Raw genomic sequence first — 23,148 nt, forward strand, 5'->3', positions numbered from 1 at the left:
AAGGAAATAACATCCTTAAATAACACATTAGACCAGCTGGACGTAATTGACATATACAGAGCCTTTCATTCCAAAACAGCTGCTTATACATTCTTCTCTAGTGCACATACTGAAATACGGAGATAGCTTCAACAAATATAAGAGGGTTGAAATCATAGCAACCATATTCTCTGATCATAATGCTTTGAAACTAGAGATCAACTGCAAAATGAAATCAGGAAAAACTACAAATACATGGAGATTAAACAACAAGCTACTGAAGAATAACTGGGTCAGAGAAGAAATAAAAAGAGAGACCAAGAGATACATAGAAACGAATGATAATGATAGTACAACAAATCAAAACTTTTGGGACACGGTAAAAGCGGTCATAAGAGGAAAGTTCATATCATTACCAGCCTATCTCCAAAAACAAGAATGAGCCCAAATAAACAACTTAACACTTCATCTTAAAAAGCTAGAAAAGAAAGAACAAATGAATCTTAAAGTCAGCAGAAGGAAAGAAATAATCAGAATTAGAGTAGAAATAATGGAAATTTAAAACAAAACAAAACAAAACAAAAACAATAGAAAAAGTAAATGCAACAAAGAGCTGGTTCTATGAGAAGTTTAAAAAAATTGACAAATCCTTGGCTAGACTCACTCAAGAAAAAAGAGAAGGGACACAAATAAACAAAAACAGGAATGACAGAGGGGAAATTATGACTGATATACCAGAAATACAAAGGATCATGCAAGAATACTATGAAAAAGCATGTAACACCAATTTTAATAGCCTAGAAGAAATGGACCAGTACTTAGAAAAATGCAGCCTTCCTAGAGTGAATCAAGAAGAACTGGAAAATCTAAATAGACCGATCAGCAGTATGGAAATTGAAACAATCATCAAAAACCTACCAAAAACGTAAAAGTCCAGGACCACAGAGCTTCAGCAGTAAATTCTACCAAACATTCAAAGAAGATTTAATATCTATTCTCCTCAAACTCTTCCAATAAAGAAGAGCAGGCAACACTTCTGAACTCATTTTTGGAGGCCAAAATTACACTGATACCAAAACCTTGCAAAGATAACACAAAAAAGAAAACTACAAACCAATATCTCTCATGAACATAGATGCAAAAATCCTAAATAAGATACTAGCGAACTGAATACAGGAACATATTAAAAAGATTATATACCACAATCAAGTGGGCTTCATCCCAGGGGCATAAGTGTGGTTCAACATACACAAATCAATTGATGTGATACACCACATAAATAAATTAAAAAATAAGAATCATATGATCATATCAATAGCTGTAGAAAAAGTCTTCTACAAGATACAGCACCCATTTATGATCAAAACACTTAACAAAATCGGTAGAGAAGGAAAATACCTTAACACAATAAAGGCCATCTATGACAAACCCTCAACCAACATTACACTTAATGGTGAAAACTGTAAACCTTCCTTCTAAGATGAGGAACAAAGCAAGGCTCTTCACTATTGCCACTGTTATTCAATATAACATTGGAAGTCCTAGCAAGTTCAATGAGAAAGGAGAAAGATATAAAAGGCAACCAAATAGGAAATGAAGAAGTCAAACTGTCACTATTTGTGGATGACATGATTCTCTATATAGAAAACCCTAAAGTCTCTACAAGAATACTACCAGCAACAATAAGCAAATACAGTAAACTTTCTGGATAAAAAATAAACATTCAAAAATCTACAGCATTCTTATACTCTAATAACGAAGTGCCTGAAAAAAAATGGAAAAAATAATTCCTTTTGCAATTGCAACAAAAAGAATAAAATACCTAAGAATAAATCTAACGAAACATGTGAAGGACCTAATAATGAAAACTACAAGACCCTATTAAAAGAAATCAAAGAAGAGACAAAGAAATGGAAAGATATTCCATGTTCTTAGATTGGAAGAATCAACATAGTTAAAATGACCTTATTACCTAAAGCATTAAACAGATTAAAGCAATGCCCATCAAAATCCCATCGTCATTTTTTAAAGAAATAGGACAAAAAAAATCAGATTTGTATAGAAGCACAAAAAACTCTGAATTGCCAAAGCCATCCTGGGAAAAAAAAGAACGAAGCTGGAAGCATCACTCTGCCCGACTTCAAATTATACTACAAACCGACAGTAATCAAAATGGCATGGTATTGACAGCAAAACAGACACACAAAACAGTGGAGCAGAATCGAGAGTCCAGAAGTAAACCCATTTTTATATGGACAAATAATTTTTGACAATAAAGCCAAAAACATGCAGTAGAGAAAGGAAAGCCTCTTCGATAAATGATGCTGAGAGAACCGGAAAGCCACCTGCAAAAAATAAAAAAAAAAAAGTTAAAGTAGACTGTTGTCTATCACAACACATTGAAATTAACTCAAAATGGATTAAGGACCTGAATATAAGACATGAAACAACAAAATGCATAGAAGAAAATAGAGGAATTAAACTCATGGACCTTGGACTTAAAGAGGATTTTATGAATTTTATCTCAAAAGCAAGGGAAGTTAAAGCTAAAATAAATGAATGGACTACATCAAACTACAAAGCTTCTGCTCAACAAAAGAAATTGTCAGCAAGGTAAACAGATAACCATCTGAATAGGAAAATATATTTGCAAGCAACGCCTCTGATAAGGGCCTAATATCCAAAACATATACAAGTTAATAAGAACAACAACAAAACAAATGGTCCAATCAAAAAATGGACAGAGGACCTGAACAGATACTTCTCCCTAGAGGACATACAAATGGCCAACAAATATATGAATAGATGCTCAACATCTCTAACTATTAGGGAAATGCTAATCAAAACCGCAATGAGATACAATCTCACACCTGTAAGAATGGCCATAATCAACAGGACAAGTAATAACAAATGCTGGAGAGGATGTGGAGTAATAGGAACCCTCATACACTACTGGTATGGACTGCAAATGGGTATAGGCACTATGGAAAACAGTATGGAGGTTCCTCAAAATACTAAGAATTGACCTACCATATGATCCAGCAATCCCTCTACTGGGTATTTACTCCAAAGACTTGAAAACCCATATCCAAAAATATATTTGCACACTGATGTTTATAGCAGCATTATTCACAGTGGCCAGGACATTGGAACAACTGAAATGCCTTTCAATAGATGATGTGCTAAAGATGCTGTGGTACATATATGCAATGGAATATTACTCAGCCCTAAGAAGAGATGAAATACTGCCATTTGTGACAATATGGATGGACCTCGAGGCAATCATGTTAAGTGAAATAAGCCAGACAGAAAAAGTTGAAAATCACATGATATCACTTATATGTGGTTATAAACCTAAAAGCAACAAATGAACAGGACAAACAAACAGAAACTCTGGACATGGACTACAAAATAGTGGTTACCAGAGGTTAGGGGGTAGTGGAGGAGCGGGGAGGTAGTCGGGGTAAAGGGTATCAAATATAGGGGAGTATGGAGAGGATGAAGTGGGTAAAGGGTATCAAATATAGGGTAGCTGAAGAAAACTGGACTTTAGGTGGTAAACACACAATAGAATATACTGATGTCAAATTATAATGTACACCTGAAAATCATATAATTGTATTAATCAATGTTACCCCAATAAACGTAATTTAAAAATAAAAATTTATATAGGTTTCAAGTGTATAATTCAATAATATATCATATATATGATGTATTATATATATACATATATATACACATCATATGTATTATATATACATATATATGCATATATATACACATATATATACATCATATATATGTGATGTATTATATATTATACATCATATATATATATATATACACAATGCAATATATATATATATATATTGCCTTATATGTTCACAACCCTAAGTTTAATTTCATTCTGTCACCATATATTTGACCCCTTTTATCCTTATCTACCTCCACTCTTCCTCCTTTTTCCTCTGGTAACCACTAAACTATTGTCTCTGTCCATGAATCTCTTTGTTTTTCTTGTTTGTCTGTTGCTTTCCATCTTGTATTTCATATATGAATGAAATCATATGTTTCTCAACTTTTTCTGTCTGACTTATTTCACTTTACATATTTATCTCAAGGCCCATCCATGTTGCTGCAAATGGCAGTATTGCATCTCTTGTTATGGCCGAGTAATATTCCATTGTATATATGTACCACAGCTTCTTTAGCCAATCATCTATTGGAAGGCATTTCAGTTGTTTCCATGTCTCGGCCACTGTGAATAATATTGCAATGAACATTGGGGTGCATATATCTTTCCAGATAAATGTTTTCAAATTTTGGGGGTAGATACCCAGAAGAGGGATTGCTGGGTCATGTGGTAACTCCATTCTTTATTTTTTGAGGAAACTCCATACTGTTTTCCACAGTAGTTGTACCAATTTGCATCTCCAGCAGCAGTGTATGAGGGCTCCTTTTCCCCCACAACCTCTCCAACACTCGTTATTACTATTCCTGTGGACGACAGCCATTCTAACAGGTGTGAGATGGTATCTCATTGTGGTTTTGATTTGCATTTCCCTAAGAGCTAGTGAAATTGAGCATCTTTTCATATGTCTGTTTGCCATTGGTATGACTTTGTGAGAGAATTGTCCATTCAGGTCCTCTGCTCATTTTTTAATTGGATTGTTTTTGTTTGTTTGTTTTTGAGTTGTATGAGTTCTTTATATATTTTGGATATTAGTCACTTATCAGAGGCGTTATTTGCAAATATCTTCTCCCATTCAGTTGGTAGCCTCTTTGTCTTGTTGATGGTTTCTTTTTTTGTGCAGAAGCTTTTTAGTTTGACATAGTCCCATTCATTTATTTTTGCTTTTACTTCCCTTGCCTTTCAGGTTAAATTAATAAAATCCTCTCTAAATCCAATGTCCATGAGTCTAGTGCCTATGTTTCCTTCTATGCAATTTATTGTTTCATGTCTTATATTCAGGTTTTTGATCCATTTTGAGTTAAATTTGGTGACAGCAGTCTAGTTTCATTCTTTTGTATGTGTCTTTCCAATTCTCTCAGCATAATTTATTGAAGAGGGTTTCTTTTCTCCACTGTATATTTGTGCCTCTTTTGTTGAAAATTATTTGCCCATATATAGTGGGCTTATTTCTGGGATCTCAATTTTGTACAATGATCTTTGTGTCTGTTTTTCTGCCAGTAACATACTGTTTTGATTATTGTCACTTAGTAGTATAATTTGAGGTCAGGCAGTGTGTTAGTTCAGGTCTTTTTTTGTTTTTTAAAGGATTGCTTCGGATATTCAGGGTCTTTTGTGATTCCATACCAATCTGATAACTTTTTGTTCTATTTCTTTAAAAGATAACATTGGGTTTGATGGGAGTGTTGTATTAAATCTGTATAATGCTTTGGATATAAGGCCATTTTAACTATGTTCATTCTTCTGATCCATGAACACAAAATATCTTTCCATTTCTTTGTGTCTTCTTCGATTTCTTTTAATAATGTCATATAGTTTTCAGTGTAATGTCATATAGTTTTCTTATTTAAAGAAGCATGTTAATGCTTCTTTAAGTTTATTCCTAGGTATTTTATCGTTTTTGTTTCAATTACAAAAGGAATTGTTTTCTTTTATTTATTTTTCTGGAATTTTATTTTTAGCATACAGAAACATTATGAATTTTTATACATTGATTTTGTATCTAGCAAATTTATTAGATTTTTTATTGTTTCTAATAGTTCTTTTGGTGTAATCTTTAGGGTTTTCTATAGAAAATCATGTCATCTGCAAAAAGTGATAATTTGACTTTCTCATTCCCAATTTAGATGCTTTTTATTTCTCTCTCTTGCCCTATTGCTCTAGCTAGGACTTCTAACACTATATTGAATAAGAGTTGTAAGAGCAAATAACTTTGTCTTGTTCCTGGTCTTAGAGAGAAGGCTGTTAGTTTGTCACTGTTAAATATCATATCGGTTGAGGGCTTATCTTATATGGCCTTTATTATGTTGAGGTGCTTTCTTTCCATACCCATTTTATTAAGAGATTTAATCATAAATGGATGCTGTGTGTTGTCAAATGCTTTTTCTGCATCTATTGATATGATCGTATGATTTTTATCCTTTATTTTGTTTATGTGGTGTATTGTATTAATCAATTTGTATATGTTGAACCATCCTTGTGCCCCTGGAATGAACCCCACTCGAATGTGATGTGTAATCTTTTTAAAGTATTGTTGTATTCTATTTGCTAGTATTTTGTTTTAGATTTTTACATCAGTATTCATCAAAGATATTTGTCTGTAGTTTTTTTTTTTATGTGTGTGTCAGCTTTACCGAGTTTTGGTATCAGGGTAATGTTGGCTTCATAAAATGACTTAGAAAGTATTATCCCTTCTTCAATTTTTTGGAAGAGTTCGAGAAGAATAGGTATAAAATCATCTTTGAAGGTTTGGTAGAATTCATTAGTGAAGCCATCTGTTCCTGGATTTTTACATTGTGGGAGTCAAATGATTTCATATCCAGTCTTTCAACTTCTCTTGAAAACTTCGAAGTCCTCATATCCCTGGTTTCACATTCTGAGAAGTATAGCATTAATCTTCTAGAAAAGAGTAGTGACTTCCTTTATAAAGTAAGGCATATTTTCTATAGCTTGTTTTTTTTTTGTTATTTCTAATATCCATCCCTCTTATTTAAAAAACTCAATATCTGCCTGGCCACTGAGGTCAGTGAGTTTTCAACCCCCAATACGTAAAGTGAATATCTTTGAAAAAAGAAATGCATTTAGATACCCAGGAGAAATAGTAATTAAGATAAAATCACAGATCATCTCTATTAGTCCCTGTTATCCATCCAACACCCAATTGTGCGAGTCTTCTAGGAGGAGCATTTTCACCCAACAAATATTTTGGGCACTTACTATGTTCTATGCACTAGGGATACAGCAACAAATGAGGCAGGAAAAGTCCCTGTTCTCATGGAGTTTACATTCCAGTACAGGAGAAAAAACAAGAAGCAAACAAACATGTAATGTGATATCAAATAGTAATGACCACCAAAAATAGAAATAGACCCAAGTCGGAGGGAAAAGAAAATGTGATGAGTAGTTCATCAATAAATGAGTGGATCAAAAAAGTATGAAATATATATTTGAGCCTGAAAAAAGAAGGACATTCTGTTATTTGCTATAATATTGAGGAACCTGAAAGGCATTGTGCTAAGTGAAATAAGCCAAAGAGAATGAGATAAAGACTATACTGAATTATAGCATTTATATGTGGAATCTAAACCAAAAAAAGTTTAAGGCATGTAAACAGAAAGTAGAAAAGTCGTTTTCAGGTGCTGGGCAGTGGGTAAGGAAATAGGGAGAGGTTGGCAAAAGGATATAAATTTTCTTTACAATTTTATTTGTCAATTTTACCCAGTAATGTTATTTTTTTTTTAAAGAAAGTGAAGGGTAATATTATTTTACATAGGAGTGTCCAGGAAAGCCTAAAAAGTAGGCAATATTTAAGTAGATACTTTTATAAAAGGTGGAAATGAGTCATAGGGACATCTTGGAAAATAGTATTCCAGGCAGAGGAAATAACAAGTGAAAAGACCATGAGCTAGGACTGTGCTTAGTGAGTATGAAAAATTGAAGGGAAGCTAGTGTGTGTGATGTTCGAGGCAGATTATGGTAGAAAATGAAACCAGAAATGATAATAGATTATGTCAAGCCTTCTAGACCATGGCAATGATTTGGGATTTCATTCTAAGTGAGGGTTTCATTCAATGAGCGTTCTGTAATTGGAGGGTTCTGATCAGAAGAATACATGATCTGACTTATATATGAAAGGATCATCTGGGCTACTCTGATAATAGACTGTAAGGACACAAAGGGGAAGCAGGGAGACTAGTTAGAAGGCTATTACAGTGAACCAGGCAGTTGATGCTGGTGGCTCAAGCTAGGGTGGCAGCAGTGAAGATGGGGAAAGAGGTAGGAGTCTGGTGAGTAGAGAAAAATGTCAAGGATGACTTCAAGAATTTTGGACTAAGCAGTTGGAAAGATGGTGATAGGATGGAGAAGGAAATTGGAGTATCAGGTTTATAGAGAGAAGAGATTAGGAATCCTATTTGGAACAAGTGAAATTTGATATGTCTATTAGTGGAGTTTTTGTATAGTTGTTGAATAGGCAGTTAGGTATACAATTCTGGAGTTTAGGTGGACTAGAGATATAAATTTTGGAGTTGTCAATTAATAAATAAATGTCAAGCAAACCTTGACATGAAATGAAGTCATCTATAAAGTGAGTGAGAAGAGGGGGCCTGAACCCTGGGGAACATTAATATTTAGAGATCAGGAAGATGAGAATTAATATATCCTCAGATATTCATGATTTTGATAATTTCCTTGTAGAAGCCATGAGAGGTGGCAGTTTTACAGTATGCCTTAGTTTCTAGTGTCAGATTATTAGAAATTTTAAGGGCCGCTACTGGTAGCTTTACTCATTAAAGAGAAATAGATTTATTTTGAACCTTAAATTTAACTATTTCTATCTCTACTGCCTGAATGATAGGAGTCTTATTATTTTTCTTCAAAGCAGGTTTTTAATTGTAACCTTATGTATCTTTGGTGAATTTTTTGTTTAATTTTTATCTTTTTTGCATACTCACTGCCCTGAAGACTGTAAGCCTCACACAGTCTTGGGGATCTATATCTTATTCAGCACTCAATTCCCCAGTATCTAGCACAATGGATTCTAATTACCTATTAGTGGCCAGATACTGCCCAAGTTGCCGTGGATACAGAGATGGACAGGAACAAAGTGACCCTTGCTGCAAGGTGTCTGGACATGATCAATGTCTGCCCTTCATGTAGATGGACTAAGTGGTTGCCTAGTGCACAGGAGAAATTATCCAAGTTCTGTAAAATAACAAATCCTATTTGAACATGGTATATTTCACAACATATCATTGCCATTTTAATCTCAAAGTGACTCTACAAGTTAGATATTATTACCCCTATTTTACAGATGAGGAAACTGAGTTTCAGAATGTCTGATCAGACAAGTTAGTCCCAATGAACCAGCGAGCTGAGTCAGTGGCTGAACTAGGATCTTGTGAACCAGAGTCTGCTGACTTCACTTTCCATATTAGACTATTTTATATTTAAACCCGCCATTATTTTAAGATAGAATCAAGTCCAACAGAGTAAGAAATGATGTTAGAGAGATAAAAGCACTATTCTCAGAATGACATTTCCTTGCTTTTACTAGAGCTACTGGTCAAAGTTGAGTATTAGAGCTGGTTGTAAAATAAAAATTCCATCCTGGCTAGGAAGTACAACTAGTAACCTCGCTGCTTGAAACTGTTCTATTGCTCTATAGCCTAGACAACAAAAACACTGATTGAGAAAATTTGTCCTGTTACATTTGCAAAACCTTTTTCAGATGCACACATGCAGAAAGTATTCAGCCTTTTATAGTAATCAAGAGTTGTGGCAGAGTAAGAGCCAGTCTCAGAAACTGCTCCAGCTGCTAGAGTTGTTGTCCCTATATCTGAGTTTATCTCCTTTATCTGTAAGTTTACAATTTCTTTGCCCATTAATACAATTTCCACCCCACCTGAAATCTACTCTTGAGATAGATCTCCATGAGTGCCAACTTATTTAAAAATATATACACCTGCTAAAGGCCTGTTAATACCAGGTGATTCCATGAAGTATTGCTTATAATTTTTATTATAATAATTATAAGAATATGATATGATCCTATTCATTATTTTTCTTTATATTTTAGTCAGAGAATAAAAAAAGCGACTTTATTTCTCATGCAATAATAAAATCCCTAGTATTTCATTTAAGCAATATAAGGTGAAGGTGAAATGTAGAGAAAATCATGACCTATCAAATATTACATAACAGTTACAACCAAAGCACATTTTATCTTACTGGATTTAACACATAATATTTCATTTCATTTACCACTTCATAATGTTATAAAAGATCATAGGCATTTTAAACTAATATCCACTGCAAGAGAGATATTTTTTCCTTAAAAAGACAATGTTTAATAAAAGTTTACACTAAGTGATAACATAAGACCAGGAAACATATCTAACTTCAATAGTTACTTGGTAGCTAAACAAACCATACTCGTAGTTATAAAAACAAATACCCTTTTTACGCAGAAGAACGCTGGCATGTTTCCGTCCATTTCGGTTTTCCACATGGCAGGTATAATTTGCCAGGTCAGCCTCCACCACTGAATCAAAGATGAGTGCCAACTCAACTTCTTTTTCTCCAAGATGCTCTTTGAGGAGCCTGAAATAAAGACAGTATTCTTGGCTGAACTGGTCTGATTTGGGGAGAGAACAGCCATGCAAAGATTGCAGATCCTTGCAAAGCTTGCACTGGTCTCCAATGGGTATGGAAAGTCCTGACTGGGTTATGTGCAGAACCTTCAGCAAGAAAAACAAAAGATGGCTCTTGATGTGAAGATCCGATGTGAAAGGAAAGAATTGAGAAATTCACTCAGCAAAAAGAAATGTTATCATGCCACTAGGCTTTGATAAATGAAGCCAAGATAATTTGTGTGAAAAAAGAAGCAACATTGGGCTCCACATTTTAAGCCTAGCTTATGAAAACAATTTGAATTTCTGCACTAAAATCAAATAAAAATTAATTGGGTTTTTGAAGAAAAAAATCTGTAGGAATGTTGGATTTGTGTTAGAGGTTAGAGATTTGACAGCAGGTTTTGAAAGGGTAAAGAAAGGAGCCTTGAAAATAGTTGCTTTATGATAAGCAAATTGAGGGTGTTAGTGGCCCAAATATCAGTGAGAACCCTCTTCTCTACTTTTCTCCTGCCTTTTGTCCAATGCAGGTGTGTTCCCTGTGCCCTATCTTCTCAGTGGTGCTAGCCCCCCACCATGGTCCTCCTTTCTTCAGACACTGCTCCACGTTTGCTTTTCTCCTTCCCTCTGTCATAGGATAAACCCTGCCCTATGTTACATTTTCTCATAGTCTTGCTTTTTGCTTTCTCAAGTGAAGTTTCAAAGGCCTTGAATAACCAGGAACAGGTGTTCTTCAGAGGAGTTGAGTTTCCAGAAATACTTCCTGAGGAGTGTGGGTCCCATTTCTTTGGTGAATTATACACTCAACGATAACCATCTGCCTAAGTGAAAGTGCGTACCCTACTGACTTTTCTGTTTTGTCCTGCTTTTGACTAAAAAGAGAGCAATAACGAGTTTTAATCAATAATGGCAATCCTACCTTTAAGTTATTGGATGAGGTTCTTAAATAGACGTATTCGCAAAATGTAAAAGTGGGGCATGGAAGTAATTCTCATTTTTTTGACACCTAGTTATGAATACAGAGAAGAACCCTCTGATTTACTGGCATTTAGCATAAAGTTGGAAAATACAACTGTGCTCAGAAAAAACTGTTTCCTAAGTACAGACTTCCCACTTACAAGCTCAAGCTGAATCCTTATAAAGTCATTAACTCAGTGGCACCTTAATTTAACTCTTCTTTAAATTGGTAAAAATACGTACCGTATTTACCTTAACTTTCTTGTGAAGGTAAAATGGGTTAAAGTGATTTAAAATATAAATATCACTAAGCACAGGCAAAGGAATGTTATTAAATATCAACATTTCATTATCTAAAGGTAGATTGTTTACCGTTTGGCTCCTCCAAAAATATTTGCATTTACATTTACTGATACTTAAAATGGGCTTGGGTTAATCTCTTCTGGCTCTCCTTTGAGAGAAAGAAGGGCTTAAACTTGGGTTGGTGGAAGAGAGTTCCTAGAATCTGAGAATCTCTCGTATGAAATCTGAAACCCAGATTATATTCCAAATATATATGCTTTTAAAATTAACCTTGTTTCTGTTCCCTCCCAATAATATATCTGAGTGTAGATGATACTGACATCTTAAGTTTCCTTCTGCCCTTTATATTTATGTGTCATCACTGAACCAGACAAGTATAAGAATTTTCTTAACCACATTTTACTAGTAGTGTTTCTATTAAATATTTCTTCCTGGATAAAGTTATTTTCCTCTCTTTTTCCTCTCCCAGTATATATCTAATAAAGGGGAAAAATGGAAATTTACTGTCTTCATAGTTTATGTTGAATCGTACTCTCATTTTTCCCTGCTATGGGTAAATCCCAACTACACTTAATTTTTTAAGTCCTGGAAACCTGTTATAGAAGAACCTCCTATGGTGCAGAAGCTGATTTAGGTACCACATATTAAGTCTGATTTAAAGCTTCATATGTAGAGCAGCCACAGCCTCTGCTAGGCATGAAGCAGAAAGCTGATCCTGTACCAAACCCCTGCCTCTTAACTTCTAATGCAGTTTCCAAAAACAGCTCTTCATGGACTACAAGAAGAATCTGGAGATTGGATTTCAAAAATGATCCTTCATCTGTCTATTAATATGTATGAGGTGTCTTAATTATCAGCTTTTGAAAATCTAGAGGTGGCTTGTAATTTTGGAGTTAAAGAGCAAGTTGTTGTTTATGTCTACACATCGCTCTGAAGGGCAGTTACAATTTCCTAGCAAATACTGACATATAACAATATATCAATGATTCTTTGTCAATCCTCTCATAAGTGCCTAGTTCTGGGCTAGATATTTGGTATAAGAGAAACATAAACATTAAAAGACCAGATCCCTGCTCCCAGTAAGCATTAAAACTTAACAAGGAGACAGGATCTACAGAGTTGAAAATAATTATAGACAAAATGAAGTAAAGCAGAGTGATATCCTCATGATTGCAATGAGATTTCAAAAAAAGGAGAGAATTTTTGGCTAAATTAGCTGGGAAAGATATGACAAGACTCTACCTAAACAAAATGAAAAAGGGAGAGTTTTCTAGGAGGGAAGATAGAAGCAGGTTTTACAGCATGTATGAAAGAGAGATACTAAAGAGGCTGGTTTTGGAGTGGAGGATACAAATGAGGGGATCTGGAATATGCTTCAAATGACTTCAGAAATACCTAATTCCAAGGATTAACATTGAAGGCAAGTTATATGTGAAAGTGAACACTAGCAAATTAAAAACATAATAAATTCAGGTGACAAATCACTACCTTCAAAAGTTTTATTTAGTTAAGACCTATTTATTATTAAGAGTAACACTAGAAAAGGTTTGGAAGTTGTCGCTCATCCTTACAACAAGTAAAAAACTGAACAAAATGAAAAATCAACTCTTCTTAGATCCATCAGACAATTGAGGTCACAGGGAACAAACTCCTGTTCCCAAAACTTGATACAGAAGGAAGTACTGAGAAATCACACTGTGCTGGAGCAAAAACCTAGGAGCAGTAGCCAGTACCAGTAGAAACACTTAAATTGCAATCGATGAGTCAATGCAGACCCAGTGTAGACTAACTTGAGAGTTAAAAGCTCCATGGGATCTAATCTTAAAGATGCCCCACACTTTTCTCGGTTTTGCTCCCTGTGCCTTGGGGTGAATATCAGAGAAAGGTTCTCTTATGCTTCTGGCAAGGGAAGAGGAAAAGTAACTAACATGAAATGATCCCAGCACACTCTGTTCTACTTAACAAAGGCCTGCCCTTAAGGAAAACTCTTTTACCAGAGCCTAAAAGACTTGGGTTTTACCAAACCTAGCCTACCTGAGGGAAGGGAAATATTCAATTCTAGCCCAGAAGAAAACAGAGAAAATCTTCTCGACATTGGTCCGGACAATTATATATATATAGTTTGCGTATGATACCAAAAGCACAGTCAACAAAAGCAAGAAAAAAGACAAGTAAAATGGCATCAAACTTAAAAATTTGTAAAGTCAAACAGAGAAAGATAAATATCATATGCTCTCACTTATATGTAAAATCTAAACAAAGAAACAAGCAAACAAAAAACAAACTCATAGATACAGAGAATAAATTGGTGTTTGATAGAGGCGGGGGTGAGAGATAGGCAAAATAGGTAAAGGGAGTCAATAAATGATGGGGATGCAATGTACAGTATGGTGACTATAGTTAATAATACTGTATTGCATATTTGAAAGCTTCTAAGAGAGTAAATCTTAAAAGTTCTCACACAAGAAAAAAATCTGTAGCTATGTTTGGTGAGGGATGTTAACTAGACCTACTGCGATGACCATTTCACAATATATAGAAATATTAATCATTATGTTATACATCTGAAACTATTATAATGTATGTTAATTATATATCAATTAAAAAATAGAGTGAAAAGGTAACCTACGGAATGGGAGAGAATATTTGCAAACCATATATTTGATACAAGGTTAATATCCAAAATATATACAGAACTCTTACCACTCAAAACGAATACTAAACTAAACTAAACAAGTAACCCAATTTAAAAATGAGTAAGGGGTCTGAATAGACATTTCTTCAAAGAAGACATACAAATGGCCAACAGCTATATGAAAAGGTGCTCAACTGCACTATCCTCTGGGATATGAAAGTAAAAACCACATGAGATATCATCTCACACCTGTTAGAATGGCTTGTCAGAAACAAACAAACAAAAAGTTAAGAATTGTTGGCCAGGATGTGGAGAAAAGGAAATACTCTACACTGTAGGTGGGAATGTAAATTGGTACAGCTACTGTGGAAAACAGTGTGGAGGTTCCTCAACAAATTAAAAATAAAATGACCATATTATCCAGCAATCCCACTTCTGGGTATATATCTAAAGGAAATAAAATCAAGATTTTGAATAGATATTTGCACTCTCATGTTCATTTTAGCATTATTCATAATAGCCAAGAAATGACTTAAATGAATGACCAGATGAATGGATAAAGAAAATGTAGTTTATGTATACAATGGAATATTTATAATTCAGCCTTACAAGAGAAGGACATCTTGTCATTTGCAACAACATAGGGGACCCTGGAGAATATTGTGCTAAGTGAAATAAGTTAGATAATGGAAAATACTGTATGATATCACTTATATATAGGATCTAAGAAAAGCCAAACTCATAGTAACAGAGAGTAGAATGATGGTTACCAGGAGCTGGAAGGTGGAAAAAATAGGGAGATGGTGGTCAAAGGGTACAAACTTTCAGTTATAAGATGAATAAGTTCTGAAGACCTAATATATAGCATGGTAACTATAGTTAATGATATTATACTTCATACTTTAAATTTGCTAGGAGAGTAAATCTCAAATGTTCTCAACATCCGCACACAAAAAATGGTAACTACATGTGGTGATGGACGTGTTAATTAGCGTGATTGTGGTAATCATTTTACAATGATTTGACATATATATACCAAACATCACGTTGTCTCCCATAAATATATGCAACTTTTATTTGTGAATCACAGCTCAATAAAGCTGAAAAAATTAAATTCAGCATTAAATAAAGGAAAGAGATTTGGTTACCTCTCACATAAAATAAAATGTCTAATTCCAATTTCCATTCATTTTAATTGGTTCTAAAATAAATTGGGTCCTCCTTTGATGTCTAGGTATCTTGCACAGTCTCTGGGTCATTATTCTGAGTATGAGTAATCATTGTCTAGGAATGATGATTGAGAATATCAGTAACAGGAGATATATGTTTTAAAAAACTCTTAAACAATCCTTTATTCTCTTCTCTTCTCTTCTCTTCTCTTCTCTTCTCTCTTATGCCTATTAAAACCTAATAGTCAAAGACCAGGATCAAACCTGTAGTCTGACAAAATCAGATTTCTTGCCTGAATGTATTGAAGATGGGACACTCCAGAGACACTATGGATTGTTCCTTGATTGAAGGACGAAAGCATCTTTTGCACTGTTTGGTTTTCCACTGAAAAATTCTGAGGAAAGTCTAGTAAGCCTTGATAAATTCCAAATTGGTTGGAAATTTTAAGGCGGGATTGGAAGGAGGATTGACTATGGGTTGGGTACTGTTGTGAGCAGAGGGTGGCTCAGCAATTAAGAATTCTCAGCAATGTATGAAAATAGCAAAGTAGGTATGCAGTGTCACTAGTAAGAAAGCAGTAGTCACTCAAAGGAGGCAGGGTCATTATGGCTTTTTACAAATGCTATATAATCTTGGGAGAAACAGTGTTTTCTACTAACTTTATAGCTGGTTTTACCTGTCTGTTCTCCCAGGCAAGGCTACTTATTCTCAGTCCAAACTAATTTCCATTTTTTCAGTCCCAGGCTTATTTTGATTCTTTACCTCCCATGTATGGAGTATAATAAAACATTTTCAGAAATTGATGATCATTGCTAGTTGTATTTTGATGAATTTAATCTAGCTTTTCTGCAACTCTGAACTAACTGCACAAGGACAGCTCTTTCTCTGTCTCTAAACCTCAGTTTTTTTTAAATATGTAAAATAATCTGATACTATTTATCTCAGATGGCTATCATGAAAATCTCAACGTAATTTAGGATGCACAAATATCTTTGCAATCTACTGTGTAGTATAAAAACATGAAAAGAAATTATTATTATTTACTTACTATAAATTCCAGTCTAGAGCAGCTTATATCAGGGACCACATTTGAGATTGGTCATCTAGAGTCTTTTCAATAAATGAAAAGAGATAACAAATATATGTTAGGTAGGTTTTAAATAGTTTATGCGTAGGTCAAGGTTAAGACCCAATGTGGAAGTGGAACTGTGAGTAGTTCCACTTCTCCAAAAATTGTCCTTCAGATACATGGCAATTAACACTGTCCCTAGATAAAACTATTCTGCTTATAAAGTTTACTTTTCAATGAAGCCTTCTTATGACCTACAAATCCACATTCACACATAAGTATGATAAGGCTTGAAACTTATTTAAATCAAAGGCAAAATGATTGATCAGTTTTTCTTTTTCCAGTGGGAGGATTTGAGAGTGGGGAAAAGAAGACACGTGTGTGTGCGTGGGTGTGTGTGTGTGTGTGTGTGCGCGCGCGCACGCGCGCGTGCACATGCGCGCTCAATTTGGGGAAGGTCAAAGCAGGTGGGTGCTTTAAAGAACTAAAAAATGTGTGGTGGGAAGTTGCCAAAACAGAGCCTATCATTTTGCTTCAGGCTACCTGGAACTTCAGTTGTTTCCTCTATGCTTTGGGAACAAACTACATATTCATAGCTTCAAATATTTTTTTTAATTGAGGAGTTATTAAAAAGTTATTTGGGTTCTTTAAGATTGACTCATCTTATTTCAAAAATAAAAATTTTCATATCTATATCATATTCCCTTCTTTGTTAAGAGCATTTCATTCATTCAAGGAGAGGGTGTCAAGTTAAAGGGATGGAAACAGAAGGGCACAAAGTGATGGAAACAGGAATTAAGAAGCCAAAACAAAAAACAAAGCCCATATTCAACTTGTGGCTTTTCAGGAATTGAAAATAAATAAAACTATTTGCATTTTAAGAAGTTTGTCTGAAAAATCTTAAGATAAATTTAATATGTTTTTCAGGTCAAGAATTATAAAATACTTGGTAAGTTGTTTTATGATATTGTTTAAGAAAAAAACATTATATATTGATAAGGAGATTTGAAAAGTGAGATTTATAATCTGAAAGTTACTCTCCATTGGGGCAAAGCAATTGCATTGAAATTTATGCAGTTTCCTTCCACAATCAGATGAAGTTCATAACCCTGCAGGCAAGCTTAAAGATTACTATTTCTTGTTTAATAGAACTGGTTCAATTTCTCTAGCATTCTTTATCAGCACTGTGGAATACTCACTAGCAAATTATGTATTTTTAATTCTCAAGCTTCTGGTAAGATTAATTAAGAGAAAGTTCTGTAAAGGTGTGTGACTGGGTTGGTTTTTCTAGAATGCTTATAATCAAAGGCTATCACTTTCATGAACTCTTTTATCCCATTTTGCAAGATGTTGCCATTAAGTTTTAACGGAGGGTCAGAAATTAGGAAGTTCTCCCCTAATGATGGTTTCTGCTGGGTCTCTTCCAAATAATTGTTTGACTTCTCTGAATAGACAAGGTAGACCTTATAAAGAGCAGTTTGCTGTAATGACTTTAAAATTATAGATAAAAATAACCAAACTTGCACAATCATAGCTTAGGCTACTGTACACACAAAATTCCCTTAACATCCCTACAGATGACATCTTCTAGGGTCAGAGGAAACACTGTGATGAAATTGTATGAGATGGGCTAGCAGCTGTGAGTAGGTACTACATTTGGGTTCAGATTTCCTTAGGGCTCAGTCTCTTAACAACATCAGAGACTTAAGAGAGCTACAATTCTGCCTAAAAGGAAATAAAGGAGAATTTGCCAAGAGTAGAGCCTGAGGGCTTTGGCAATAAAATGCAAGTTGGGAGATGGCAAGGAGCCAAGGTGGTTAAAGCAATGCAGAGAGCAAACAAATGAGTATTCCCAAACCCTAGTCAGGATTTGATCAAATATGTCAGCCAAGCTTCAGGTGAACTGCTGAATACAGAGGTTGTACTTGCTGTAGTCCAAGTGACATCATTTTATCAAGCTTTTGGTAAATATTCAAGCTCTTTCTCTATGTAGATTTTTTTTCAAAGAACTCTTCCTCTGGGGCAATATCAAGAGTGAAAAAGTTGTGACACATACTTCTAGGATCAAGCTGCTGCCCAGAAAACAGAGAACCTAGGCAGTGTGGCCAGTCCTTCTGCCAGATCTAATGCCTCTGTGGCAGCTTCTCCAAAAGCCAACTGATTGAGAACTATTTATATCCCTACTTCTTAGATCTGCTGGGCAGTGCACTTCTGACATGGGTAAACAAAACAAGAGTTATGATTCAATTAAAATATGAAGCAAATACAATACCCCGAGGAAGAGCCATGCATCCAGAAGGAAATTTTGTTTCCAGAAATGTTTTTGAGAGAAATCCTCCTCATAACATCTTCAGCATTCTGCCATCAGAACTGTTCTATTTGAAGAAAATGTGTGGGCTATGAAAGACTGCAGATCTTCTCTTGGTTGAACTAATGGTATGATTAGCATTTTTTTCCAGTAAGACTACTGGACTTGTTCCAATCTGTAAAGCTGTGTAAAAATCATGTAATTTCAAGAACATTGACTTTTGAGGCTAGAAGACAAAATCTAGTAATTACTTCTGTGTTAGCATAAATGGCCATAGCCTGAAGAAATTCTCTCACTCACATGAGCTACCAAATTTACCACAGAACACACAATTAATATTACAAAATGCCCAACTGTGTGTTTTATCTTTGCCGGGAATTCTTGCCTCTTAGTTTGCACTTCTCTGAAGGTGTCTATAATTAACTAGTTGGGTTTTGTGAATTTTTCAAGGCAAATTTCAGGTTACTTTCCTCCTCTGCAAATATAGGTATGTATCTTCCTTAATTAAATATAGGTACGTATCTTCTTTTATTGGTAGGGCAAAGAAAGAAGATGCAACAAAATCAAATAAACAATGACATTTTGTAGCACTTACTATCTGGTTGACTCATTTGGCTCCTAATATAGTAGCTTGAACTAGAGTGAACTGTTTCACATACATATGTTTTGTCACATGTTAATCAATTTCTGCTACAGAGTAGCAGCACTGCCTAACTTTTGTTTTCTAAATGGTATACCACTTTGGAACACAGTTTGTCAGATACTTAGGAAGTTAAATAATCTCCGAGAAGAAAAAGGACGATGGGTAAAAACTAAAGGAATCTGAATAAAGTATGGATTTTAGTTAGTAATAATATATCAATTTTGTTTCATTAATTGTAACAATTGTACTATAGCAACTTTAGATATTAACAAAATGGAACGTTCGGTATGGGGTATGTAGGACACTCTATACTATCTGCTATGAACTGAATGTTTGTCCCTCCTCCAATACGTATGTTGAAATTCTAACTCCTAATGTGATGGCATTAGAGAGTGGGGCTTTGGGTGATTAGGTCATGAGAGTGGAGCATAATGAATGGAATTAGTGCCCTTGTAAAAGAGATTCCAAAGAGCTCTGCCTTTTCTGCAATGTGAGGACATGTGAGGGCACAGTGAGAAGACAGCCATCTATGAACAAAGATGTGGGCCCTTATCAGACACTGAATCTGCTGGTGCTTTGATCTTAGACTTCCCAATATCTAGAACATGAGAAATAAATATGTGTTGTTTAAGCCACTTAGATTATCGAATTTTTGTTATAGCAGTCCGAGCCAACGAAGACACTGTCTTCACAGTTTTTCAGTAAATCTGAAATTATTCTAAACAATAAAATTTGTATTAAAAAAAGAACTAAAAAAGTTAAATGTATACCTGTTATATAATTCAGCCTCTCCATGTCTACCTTGTTACCACAGAAAAAAGGAAACATATACAAAGATGCATACATAAATGTTCATAGCAACTTATGTGTGTAAACTAAATTTAATTTTAGACTTTAATAAAAAATAATAAGCACTTATTTGAGAAAAAGGAGCTGCAGCCCAGGAGACACAGATCCAGGTAGCAACTTAAATTGTGTCCCCTCAAGACAAAGAGGAGGCTGTCTTTCATAGTGAAAGTTTCTGCCCAGGTTCCCAATTAGGTTCTTTTTATGTAAATGAGGTGTCCAAATTGTACAGTTCTGATTGGATGGAATCAATCCAATGAATGAATAACCAAGTTGTCTCTATTCATATAATAGAATACTACTTAGTAGTAATAAAGGATGAACTACTATATATATATATAACAAGATAGGTTAATCTTAAAATAATTGTGTTAATTGAAACAATGCAGACAAAAGAGTATATCTTACATAATTCCATTTACATAAACCTTTATAAAATACAAATTGATTTATAGTGACAGTAATATCAGTGGTGTTGTGAAAGGGGCAGGAGGGTGAGATTATAAAGAAGCATGAGGAAACTTGTGGGTGATTGATATATTCATTAACTTGATTATGGTGATGGTTTCATAGGTGTATACATAAATCAATCAATCCTTACAGATTGCACACTTTAAATTGTGTGCTGTTTATTGTATGTCAATTATATCTCAGTAAAGCTGTTTATTTTGACAAATTGTCAGCCATTTACAGGAAAAGGGAGATAATTTTCTTAGGCTCATATAGCTACTATCCTTGATCATGAAACAGCTCTGAACTTTTTTGCAGTAGAAATTTTGCTGCTATGTACCATTGTATCTACCACTTGCCTTTTGGGTACCAGTTTCTATCTTTGAAAAATGAAAATGAACCTTAAAGTCTTTTACAAGAAGATATATTGAGAATAATTATAAACATGTATCTTCTAAAATAATTTAAAAGAAATTCAGTTGCATTGATTTCATAAACCCTAACATAAAATTGGCTGATAAATTGCTATGAATTAAGAAACTTAAAGTTTAAATGGGAATTAATAGTTAAGAACTATTTGTAAAGAGTATATTGATTATTTTTTTTGAACATCTGTTCTGTGCCAAGCAATCAATCAGAAGTTTTTTTAAACACCTTTATTGAGATATAATTTACATACCATACAATGCATCCATTGAAAATGTAAAATTATCTGATTTTACTATATTCACAAATACATGCAACCATCACCACAGTTGATTTTGTAACATTTTCATCACTGCAAAAAGAAGCCCCAGACTGCTGAATGGGTATAGCGTTTCCTTCTGGGGTGATGAAAATTTCCTGGAACTAGATAGTAGTGGTGATTGCACAACATTGTGAATGTACTAAATATCACTGAATTGTGCACTTTTTAAGTAGCGCTTCTTATGCTATATTGTATCCACCACACCAAACACACACACACACACACACACACACACACACACAATAATAATAATACACACACACACACACACCATTTTAGGTATCTACTGCTGTCTCCTCCTATTTTTCAAGGCCCTAAGAAACCACTAATATACTTTCTGTTTTTATAGATTTGCCTATTCTGGACATTTCATATGAATGTCATCACAGAATATGTTATCTTTTGTTACTGGCTTCTTTAACTGAGAATATTTTCAAGGTTCATTCATGTTGTAGTTTGTATCAGTACTTTATTTATTCTTTTATGGCTGAATAATATTCCATTGTATAAATATGCCACATTTTATTTATCCATTCCTCAGCTGATGGACATTTAGGTTATTTCCATCTTTTATCTATTTTAAATAATGCTTCTTTGAACATCTGTGTACAAGTTTTTGTGCGGTTGTATGTTTTGATTTAATTGTGTAATATATCTAGGAGGAGAATTCCTAATAACTCTATGTTTAACTGTTTGAGCAACTGCCAGACTTTTATCCAAACTGGCTGCACCATTTTGCTCTCCCACCGGTAGTGTATGAGGGTTTCAATTTCTCTACATCCTTGCCAACACTTGTTATAATCTGACTCATTGATGATAGCCATCCTGATGAGTATGAAGTGTTATCACAGGGTTTTGATTTCCATTTCCCTAATGACTAAAGATGTCAGGCACCATTTCATGTAACTTTTTTTCTAGAAACATGCTCACGTAGTCAATATTTTGTATAGGCTTTTAGAGGTTCATGAACTCTCAATGTTATGAACTCCTAGAGTAGAGTTATTGGGTGGACACATGAAGAGAAACTGCCATTGTAGTTATTATAAATTACATTTAATCATAATAAATAATTTTGACATTAGTTGCACTGAAATATTGGATTGATTTCCACTACATGACTCTTAATGAGAATAGAAGAGGAAGAGTCCCAATTCTTATTGGGATGAGGAATGTACATTACATGTCACCATCTTTTATATCAAAGGGCAACTCCACAGACTGAATGAGATAGGAAAAATTACCTATCTCTTATTTGTACAAATGACATCATACTTAATAGGATTAGAAAACCAATAAAATAGATGTCTATATACCTCTGTATAGGGAGGTATTTGTATAACGAGAGAATGAAAAGAGGTCCAAGGAAATGCTAACCTGAAAGATCATTCATTTTCAGTATGAACAGTGAGTATTAGAAAAAATAAACAGCATTCAACAAAAGTCAACTGTTATTTTGGTGAGTACTGCCACTGTAACTTTACACCTATGACATAGGAATGTTGTCTGTTCCTAGAGAGTACATGAGCATTTGCCCAGTGGTCTGAAGAGTCACCTACAAAGTTTGAATCTTTGCTATGACTGGATGGTGTAACAGTGACCTAAACTTTGGGGACTCAAAGATATTTGCTTGGACAGCTTTGAGGGTGTCATTACATTCCATGCATATACTTAGAACCTGAGAAAACCTACTTATATTGGAGGATTACACATTTTCATTTCT

At 34.4% G+C, this 23,148-nt stretch overlaps 1 protein-coding gene across 1 annotated transcript in view; it reads right to left on the reverse strand.

Moving 5' to 3' along the window:
* IL1RAPL2 (interleukin 1 receptor accessory protein like 2) overlaps window positions 1–23,148 on the reverse strand; it is a 615,492-nt gene that overhangs the window by 29,196 nt on the left and 563,148 nt on the right. The window contains exon 7 of the mRNA XM_039879805.1: window positions 10,125–10,270. Within this exon, the coding sequence (XP_039735739.1) occupies window positions 10,125–10,270 (146 nt within the window). The remainder of the gene's footprint in view (window positions 1–10,124; window positions 10,271–23,148) is intronic.

The sequence above is a fragment of the Pteropus medius genome, unplaced genomic scaffold, assembly GCF_902729225.1.
Source record: "Pteropus medius unplaced genomic scaffold, Ma_sr-lr_union100, whole genome shotgun sequence".
Classification (NCBI taxonomy): domain Eukaryota; kingdom Metazoa; phylum Chordata; class Mammalia; order Chiroptera; family Pteropodidae; genus Pteropus; species Pteropus medius.